The 10,000-nt window shown below is 44.0% G+C and overlaps 1 protein-coding gene across 39 annotated transcripts in view; it reads left to right on the top strand.

Moving 5' to 3' along the window:
• celf5a (cugbp, Elav-like family member 5a) overlaps nt 1-10,000 on the top strand; it is a 160,811-nt gene that overhangs the window by 88,752 nt on the left and 62,059 nt on the right. For 37 of the 39 annotated variants that reach the window (XM_030785146.1, XM_030785130.1, XM_030785125.1 and 34 more), the window contains exon 3: nt 7,207-7,255. In XM_030785146.1, the coding sequence (XP_030641006.1) occupies nt 7,207-7,255 (49 nt within the window). Of the gene's footprint in view, nt 1-7,206; nt 7,256-8,390; nt 8,397-10,000 lie in introns of all 39 variants that reach the window. The other 2 variants (XM_030785109.1, XM_030785147.1) reach the window with 1 other exon arrangement.

Below are 10,000 nucleotides of genomic sequence, written 5' to 3'. Positions count from 1 at the left end.
GACAATGCAGAACTGAAGCCAGAGAGAGAATATTGTACTGATATCAAATCAAATCAGCCTGGCCCCTGGGGAAGGGGATAAGAGACATAACATTGGGCTGAGTGACGGGACTGAACGGCTGAATGGAAAGCGTTTCAATCGAGCGCAAAATGATATTAAAACTTCGGCAAAGGCGTTTGTTGTTTGGCCTCATTTATGGCACACTTTGAGGGTTTGGAAACAGCGTCAGAAGCACCTTTTGCATGGTGCATTTCACTCTTGTTAAATAAACTCTAAGAGATTTTGATTTTGAACTCTAAGAGTCTTTGATTTTGAACTCTAAAACTCTAAGAGATTTTGATTTTGAAGTCTAAACTCTAGGAGTCTTCGATTTTTCGTTTTCTGTCCCACATGAGACAGTGTGACCACACTCAGAGTTAACTGAACACAGGCGAATTTGCTGTATTGGTGCTTCAGACCCCTGCCAGAGATGTGGTTTCAACAACAACAACAACAACAAGGTTCAACTCCTGAGCTTTTGAGAGGGACCTGAGTTATTTCTCAGCCTTCAAAATCTTACATTTACATTTACATTTCTTCATCTAACAGACAATTTTTATACAAAGCGACTTCATAAAGGAATTAAGACACATTTTGTGGACCTCGTCAAGTGAGTGACTAATTATGCTATCTCCACAGATTACGTTAATAAATTATTCACAACCGCTTAAACCGTGTTCATACGGAGTTTTACACTCTCATAAACACACTGTAATGTAAAGCGTTTTTTTGTTTTTTTTTAAACGCTCACAGACATAGGATAGACATGAGGTAATCACAGGCCTTGTCTCTGAATGTGGTTTTTGAAGATACCTGTCATCATTGTGGTCGTTAGGAGAATTTATTTGTTGCCAGAAGGTTCTGGACAACCCTGGTTTATATGACCTGTCATAGTGAGTGGGTAGAATAGGGACAGAGACCCTGGGGTTGAGGGACAGACTCTGACCAAAAACTGGACTTGTGAATACCTCCACAGCACTGCTGAGTACCTCTCTCTCTCTCTCTCTCTCTCTCTCCACACATACAGACCAGCTGTGACACTTTTTCTTTCTTTGTTTATTGCCTGCTTCATTTTGTAAAAATCCATTTAACTATGTCAGCCAAAGGCATGAGGACCAAATTCACACCCCTTTTTATTTGCCTGCCTCTCTCAGGGTCACGTTATCACACAGGGTGGATTTATTAGCTGGGTTATGTCCCGGGGCTGGTCCACTCCCCGCGCACTCTCAGATCAATAATTGGAAATATTAATTATCACAGCTGGGATTCTCCAGTCAGAAGATGTTTATTTGCCTGTTAGGAGAGGTGGAGAGGAGAGGAGAGGAGAGGAGAGGAGAGGAGAGGAGAGGAGAGGAGAGGAGAGGACAGGAGAAAAGAGGAGAGGAGAGGAGAGATCTCTGAGAGGCATGTGAATATGTATTAATGATGTGGGAATAGCACGTTACTTCAGTCAGACCTCGCCAAAGTCTCTCTCTCTCTCTCTCTCTCTCTCTCTCTCTCTCTCTGCCTCCTCTGAACAGATCTTTCTAAAAAAAAAAAAAAAGATTAGATTTTTATTTTAATCTCAGGGAATTCTAGCTTGGTTAAATAATAAGTTGTTTTTCTCGAATCTAATGCAGGCCCAAAGCACGCTCGCGCGCACGCGCACACACACACACACACACACACACACAGGGAGCATGTTTTAAGAGACATTCAGTTCAGGACAGTTATATCAGATATATATATACCAGACGATACTCAGTGCTACTTTAGTTAAAAAAGGATTTGTATGGTAAAGAAAAAGAAGAAAAAAAAGTGAAGATGTTTCAGGCTGAGGTTTGTATATGTGCCTTTAACAGGAGAAACTGTCGGATATTTTCACTGTGCTTTGTTTATCTTCAGACAACGCCCACAACCATTGTATCTAATTCACACATGAAGTGTTTCTTCAGCAGCTGACACAGAAACTTCTAGAATGTGTTATGTTATTTAAAAAGCTAAAAAAAAACAAAAAAACCCCAAAACCCTTTGTTTTGTAATAAAACAAAAATATCAGGGTTGAGCAGCACATGTAAGCTATGTTACTTGTAGACTGGCGACACAGAGCATGTCAAAGCGTGTGAAATCACATCCGAATGGCACACGTTACAAACAAGCATCACTCAGTGTATGACTGTAAAAGAGCAAACTTTGATAAACTGTGCACATCACAAATATCTGTGATAATAATGACTATGTATAGGAATGATAGTGTTTTTGTAAGGTTTTGGGTTTTTTTTTTTTCAGGTTCTCTCTTGTCACCCCGTCTCGACTTGCGTAGTCAGCACACGTCGTCAGAGGTTTCGCTTACGCGAGGTCCGCAAACAGACCTCGCGCGTGGCGCGATTTTTTTTTCTCTTTTTAACGAGCTTTGTTCTGATTGTGTTAGCCCGCCTCACCCGCGTCTTTCCAGGTGCGAGAGGTTAACACGGTGTCCTGCCAATTTCTTTCTCAATTTGTCTGTCTCTCTTCTCGCCGTAAAACGATTAGGCCACCCACGACTCTTTATTAACACCGATAATGCTAACGAGACAAAATGAAATCAAAGCCGCGTGCATATGGTGAGAAACGAGAGATTGCAAATTTCAGCCTGAATGACAAATTAGCAAAACGTACCAGAACAGAAACGTAGCCTAACAAGGCCAAATTTCTCCCTAAACTTAAGAAGCCAGGGGTCATTGAAAAAAAAAAAAATCTAGCCAACAGTGGTTCTGCTGCTTATGTTCATATATTGTAATTGTGTTTAATATTGTAACTGATTTCTGACATAGATAAGTAGGTGCCGTAGCTACAGTCTCATTTGTAAGTGAATTATGAGCTATTCAAAAACGCTTTATAAACTCTAGCTGTAAACACAGAGGAAACTATTCATCAAAAGTCTTTTGTTTGTCGATTTATCTTAAACAGCAGTGGAGGAAAAAAAAAACCCAGAAAAAAAAAACCGCTTTCGTTGCCAGTGTGTGACACGTTGGCGCCTCTGTGACGTGGCGTCCCATGTGGTCACAGTGGGATATAATCAGACATCTCAACAGGAAACTGCGCTGGCTGCCGTGAACAGATGTCATGCGTTTCCTCTGGAAAGCTTACCGCTCCTGTCCCCGAAACCCTCGCAGGCCCCCACAACACTCCACAGAGTAAACAACGAGATTACACGCATGTGTCTGAGGATATGAACAGACGTTTTAAAAACACACACACACACACACACACACACACACACACACACACACACACACACAACAAAACCAAACTAAACAAACAATGGTACCCACATTGATTTATGAAAAGACAGATGAAAAATAATTTAAAAAGCCACAAGATTCTGTCATCACAGCACTGATAAAAACCAAACCAAACCAGACCAAACCAAACCAGACCAGACCAGACCAGACCAGACCAAACCAAACCAAACCAATTAGTTAATCATGTTTGTAATGACGATATGACAGGTTTTGAGTGTGTGCGTGTGTGTGTTTGTGTGTGTGTATATACACACGGCCCTGGATGTGAGCATCTGTTAAAGGAAGAGCGGTTCTGTAATGAGCTTTGTTTACAGGACAGATTGGAGACTGGGCTAATGCGTTGTGACACGGGACTGTTTGCTGTTACGCTCTGTTCAAACAGCATATTGGCAAGCGCGCGGGGCGGCCTCTGGATTTGCTGTAGGCAGCGTTCTCCCAGCGAGCGAGCGAGTGGCGAATGAACGAACGTACAGGGGAACAGATTGCGTGTGCGTCCACGTTTCAGCCGCGCATTCCCCCTCGCCCCGCCGCCGTACACGCGTGTGTGACATCAGGGCGGAGTCCAGGTCGTAGAAATGCCATTCAACTGAGCGGCAATCTTATCAGACATTTGCAGGCAGCTCTCTCCTGCTTTCTCTCTCTCTCTCTCTCTCTCTCTCTCTCTCTCCTGTCTCTAGAAGCGAGTCTTTCTCCGTCCTCCTTTGTGTTTTAACGTATTCCGTGTACGTATTTCCTCTACAGTGGAAAACTCTGGAAATCTATCCCAATTAAAGCTGGGGGGGGGGCCTGTTTGAGGAGAATCAGACTTCAGAGTGTACTCTCCTTGTATCACAGAAGTAAAGGAGACCAAGCTCACGAAAAAAAAGAGCAGAGGAAAAAAAAAAAATAACTAAATTTAAAAAAAGGAAAAAATACAACAACGGCAGAGTCTCACCGGGACCGAGGCAAAAAGAATGTTTCCCCTAAAGACAAGACCAGTTCATCAATTCTATACGCTTTGTTTTCTCTCTTTGTAGTGTGTGTGTGTGTGTGTGTGTGTGTGTGTGCATAATTTACTGAGAGTATGTATAAACCCTCTTCCTCTTTCTGTCTCCTTGTCTCTCTCTCTCTCTCTCTTTTTCTGTGAGTGAGTGTGTGTTTGTGTGTGGGTGTGTGTACTGTATACTCAAAATGTATTCATCCTATTAGGGGTGAGAAAAATGTAATAAACTCAGTCATCAATATTGAACATACAGAGTGAAACTCATTGCTCCTGGGCAAATAAATGAACCATTACACTGATATTTTATAGTCTGAGCAGTGGTTGGCTTTAGTAATGCATTCCTACACACACACACACACACACACACAGACCTGGTAGAGAAGACCAGTGCCTGTTAGATTGATCCCAGTGGTGGGGTTCGGGAGCAGGTGAAGAATTAGAATGACGAACACAGTCAGTATGCTTTTCAATCACCACAAACTCCCTCTGTCTCTCTCTCCTTTTCTCTCTCTATCTCCTCCTCTCTGCCTCTCCCACTCTCTCTCTCCTTTCTTTCTCTCTCTCTCTCTGTCTCCCTCCCTCTCTGTATCTATCTCTATCTACCTCTCTCTCTCTCCTTTCTTTCTCTCTCTCTCTCTCTCTCTGTCTCCCTCCCTCTCTTTATCTCTATCAGCCTCTCTCTCTTTCTCTCCCTCTCTCTCTTTTTCTCTCCCTCCATCTCTCTCTCTCTCTCTCTCTCTCTGCCTCTGCCCACCCCCTTCCTTTCTCTCCCTCTCTTTCTCTCTCTCTCTTTCTCTCTCCAAATCTCTGTAACAGTGCTACCATTACATTAACTGCGACAGATCCAACAGTGTTACCAAGTACCTTGTCATTTTATCAGCTGTCAGCTGAGCAGAGGGTCAAGTTTAAAAGTTGACCCATTTTTAAGCATTTGAGGTTAAGGGTAAAAAAAAAAAAAAATTAAAAGAAAAGTCATCAAACTCGGAGTAGAGGGCAGATCTCTTTGTTTTGATAGGAAGTAATGAGAAGGCGTTGCTCTGAACCACAGAGAATACAGACAGGGATCCGTGGAGGGAAAGATTCAACACTCTAAACCCTCAACCTTCAAAAACACAGCACCTTTCCTTCTTTTTCATACTTCACCAAAAAAAGAGAAAAGAAAAAAAAAAGAGACTTTGGCCACAGCTAGTTATTATTTACGAGGGTAAAATTTATGGAATAATTCCTTGCCAAGGAAGGTTACTTCTGTTTCCCTCAAGGTGAAAGTGGATACGTATGATGCTTAATGAATCTGGGCCTGGATCCTTTCCCTCGTATTTCAACATGTTATTAGATCTGTTTAAAATCCCATTATGTTCACTCTCCTCGAACAGCACCAGTCGTTTACAGGAGCACCGTGTCCTTAAAGCTGACCTTTTGGCTCTCCTCGAGAACCCAACAGTAAAACTAAATACACCACAGACAGACAGAAGGAGAGAGAGAGAGAGAGAGAGAGAGGGAGAGAGGGAGAGAGAGGGAGAGGGAGAGAGGGAGACAGAGACTGAGAGAGAGAGGGAGAGCAAGAGAGACAGAGAGAGCAAGAGAGAGAGACAGAGAGGGAGAGAGAGAGAGATAGAGGGAGGGAGACAGGGAGAGAGAGAGAAGAGAAGAGAAGAGAAGAGAAGGGAAGAAATGTAAAAAAAAAAAATGTTGGTCTTGGACTCTTGGATTCTGCCAACATTGGCTGTGTAAAGAGTGAGTGTTTTTTTTTTTTTTTCTTTCTGAAGGTTTGAAAAGACGTGATTCCAGTTTAGAGTAGAGGAAAGGAAATGAGCATTGAGAGATTGTAGCAGACGGTTTTGGTAATCTTAAGTAATCTTGGGTAATCACTCCACATCTTGGCCTGGTTTATATATATATATATATATATATATATAGTGATTGAAGCAGTTTTCTCTTAAGCTCCTTTGGACAAACACAGGAGAGAGAGAGAGAGAGAGAGAGAGAGAGAGAGAGAGAGGGGAACGGATGGTGGAGCGAAAGTGGCAGATAAAACCTTTTCCCGTTTCCCTCTGCCCGTCTGCTTCCTCTTTTCCTATCTTTTGCTTTCTTTTACGTTCTTTTGTGTTTTTCCGCGACTGCTATTAGCGATAATCCAAACTTCTGTTCAACTTTGTTGAATGAGAAACTGGAAGAGAAAAACCACTCGACCCTAACAAGGATAATGAAAAAAAAAGGGAAGAGGAGAGAGGGGTTGGCTGAAAAAGAAAAAGAAAAAGAAAAAAAAAACCCCAGCAAATGCTTCATCACAAAAGAAGATGATGACAGAGGCATCTAATCCAAGAAATGCCATTCTTATCAGGTTCCTCTGGATTACCCTGAGCCTACGAGCTCCCAGAATCCTTTGCAAACAGACACCCTTCACAGCCCAAGGGCCAGAGATCAATACATCCTCATCGATCCTCCTCCACCAGTGACTGTGTCCACTTTTATTATTGTAGCATTACCCCCCACCCCTCCACACACACACACACACACACACACACCGACACACACACACAAACACACACACACTCTCTCTACCACTGCTGAGACATTTTCACTCAAACAGACATGACAATACATACAAACATAAAACTTTGCTGTTTGGGGAGGGGAAAACAGTTGTTATTGTTGTAGTTATTGTTGTCGTCGTTGTTGTTGACAGTGTGTTGTTGTTGTTGTTGTTTATTCGGAGTACCGCTGTGCTCAAGGTGATCTTTTTTTTTTCTTGGAGGGTTTTGCGGTTTGATCGAGACAGACAACAGCTTTTTGTTTGAAAGAGAGGCGCTTGACACTTCAAGCTTGTTAGTGTGTTGCCGCGACGACAGTGGTGCACAGCAGGGCTAACCTCTTTCTCTCTCTCTCTCTCTCTCTCTCTCTCTGTTTATGGTTTTCTTCCAGATGACTCGACCCATCCAGGTGAAGCCAGCTGACAGCGAGAGCCGCGGAGGTACTCTTTCTCTTTTTTTTTTTAACGTTCTTTTTTTTTTTTTTTTTTCAACTGCCTGTATTTTATCTTCCTCTCTTGCCGCTACCTCTCACACGCGGCTTTACTTTCCTTCATGCTATAGTTCTCATACCCCACCCCACCTCCCCCTCTCAGCCTGATGGATGCTAAGGGTATTCATTTTAATTAAAGAGGCTGTGCCCATTCTGAGTGGAAAGGAAGTGTGTACACTGCTGCCTGTCTAACCTTGCTTTCCCTTCCAAGGCCATTAACAGCATACTGTAAATTAAAAACTAATTAGCCAGGATATTGGGACGGGAGCACTGGGCCCAAAGCCCCAGACCTCCTGACTGGATGTTTGGTCAAATGGAGGGATACGCTTTAAACACGAGCGTAAAATGCCACGGGGGCGACGAGGGGATGGGAGGGGGTGTTGGGGGGGGGGGTAAGTAAAAGGGGGAGCTCGCTCTGCCAAAACAATCAATGCTATCGCACGAGCCTCGCCAGGACCTTCATTCACTCCAACCCTAATGCTGTCACCTCCCATTGGTCTCCTTTGATATGTCTGTTAGCATCATGTGCGCCTTTCCGCATGCACCCATCTGCAGATGACTTCTGTTCATCCAACGGCAACGGTCGCACTGACTGATGCGAAGATTGTGATTTTGACTGAAGAAAGCAGCAGAACTGCGACTCTCTTTTCTTTTTGGGGACAGAGAGAGAGAGAGAGATTGGAGAGAGAGAGAAAAACAGAGAGAGGGAGAGAGAGAGAGTTTGATTGTACTAAAGATGAAGAAGAGAGAACAGAGAGGGCCAAACAGGGACACCCTGCCATTTCAGATGACTATCGCCTAGCAACAACCTCTCCCTCCTTTGCTACCTCATCCTTTTCTCCGTTTTTTTTTTCTTTTTCTCTTCCCTCTATTCTTCCTCCCCTTTAGGACTGCATTAGGATAGCTCTCAATTTGGCTGCCTGTCAGACAATGCAATTTTCGGAGGACATGCCGAACCCCTTGAGTGGGGTCTAAAAACGTCCCCGCCCTTTACAAAAAAAAAAAAAAGAAAAAAGAAAAGAAAAAAAAAGATAAAATCACTAGCAGTGTTCAGGGCAGCTCAGCTCATGGCCTCCTAAATGGAGGAAGGGGTGAGGGGTGGGGTGAGGGGGGGGGGCACTAGACACTTGGGTCTAGTGCCACAGAGATTGATGCTCCATAAAGCTCCATTGATTTTGCCATTGTGGTGGTGTGTGTTCGCATTAACGATGACACTCAGCTGTCTTTCTGCTTCTGCTTGTAAGAGACAGGCTTTAGTGCTCCATCGGGGGCAGCTGGTCTCTTTACTGCCCCACCTGACCCCCCCCCCCACCCATCCCACTGCCCCCCATACCAACCCCTGCCACCCCATCCTTGCCCAGTCCAGGTAGGAATGAGATCCGGAAGCAGGCCTCTCAGATGCTCATCATCTTAAATGAACAGCTCAGATTGGCACCACATGAGGCTTGGCTTCAATGGTTTCAGGAGGGGGGTGGTGGGGGGGTGGGGGGTCGCAGCCCAGGGCCCTACAAAACCCAAAATGGAGTTCCAAGACTCCTAAAAACAGTAAGCACAGCATTTGATGGTTTGAAGGTTCTGTTGATTCCAGAGAACCCGAACCATTCTCTTGGTTCCCATGTAAGGTTCCGGTTCCGGTTCCGTTCCCCCTCCTCCATGTCGCTGTTACTTTCCCCTGTTCACCTCCCCTTGCTCTATGGAGCCTCCCAGTTCTAATGAAGTTCTCCTCGTCAGATAAGGCAATCCACGCGTCAGGAACTTCAGGTCCAAAGACCAAGTGTCTCCGCTTGGACCACGTCCTAGTGTCTCTCCCTGAGCACCAGAGAACATCTGCATGTGAAACCTTAATTACCTTACAGGTAACGATGAGACGGACACGTGGGATTGGCCGCAGTGGTCCTCCAGGGCTTGTGTGAATCAGGCTCAAGGCAAAACCTTGGTTGTAATTACTCTCTTAATCTCATTATGTGGATAAAAGGTCAACGAACCTGCTCAGAAAAAAAAAAGAAAAAACAAGGGACCCCGCTACACCTTTCCGGAACCGTCCCCATAAGGACCTGCCTGTCTCTAAATTATTAAGACCGCAAGGCTAATGAGACATTATAGCCTCCTCCTCCTCCATTTTTTTCTTTTAATCAAAATGATGCACTTACTATTTTAACTGTCCGTATGGATTAAGATCTGCTAGCTGGATCTGCGCGTCTAACAGAGGCATTGAGTTAAATTGAAATCTTGGTGAATTAAACGCGAAAGTACACCGCAATATGGCGTGTCAAAAACCATGGATTTACGAGAGCATCTGAAGTGGATAAAACTGTTGACAATGCGGCAGAATCAGCTTGCGGGTCCAGAAGGTTCTCTTCAAGGCTTGATTCGATCAAGCCCTCTCGTACGATGCTTTTCTTTTCGTTTTCATATTGTTGTGATGGGAATGCTTGCTTTTCCCCCTGACCTTAACCATTCTTCACATACAGCCTTGTTTGTTGCATCATCCATTCACAATACATTTCAAGAGAGATCATGTAATCATAAATGCCATCTTAAGTTTAACAGTAATTTCATGTCCAATGCACACACGCACACTTTTACACTCCCTGGTGTATTCAGCGTGAAAGCGGTTTTTAGCCTCTCTCACAGTGCTGATATGAGGCCTGACTTGAGAAGTGATGAAAGTGATTGCCAATTCTTTTCTTCTCTC

This window comes from Chanos chanos, chromosome 9 (genome assembly GCF_902362185.1).
Source record: "Chanos chanos chromosome 9, fChaCha1.1, whole genome shotgun sequence".
In the NCBI taxonomy this organism is placed as follows: domain Eukaryota; kingdom Metazoa; phylum Chordata; class Actinopteri; order Gonorynchiformes; family Chanidae; genus Chanos; species Chanos chanos.
This window is presented reverse-complemented; position numbering and strand designations above follow the sequence as displayed.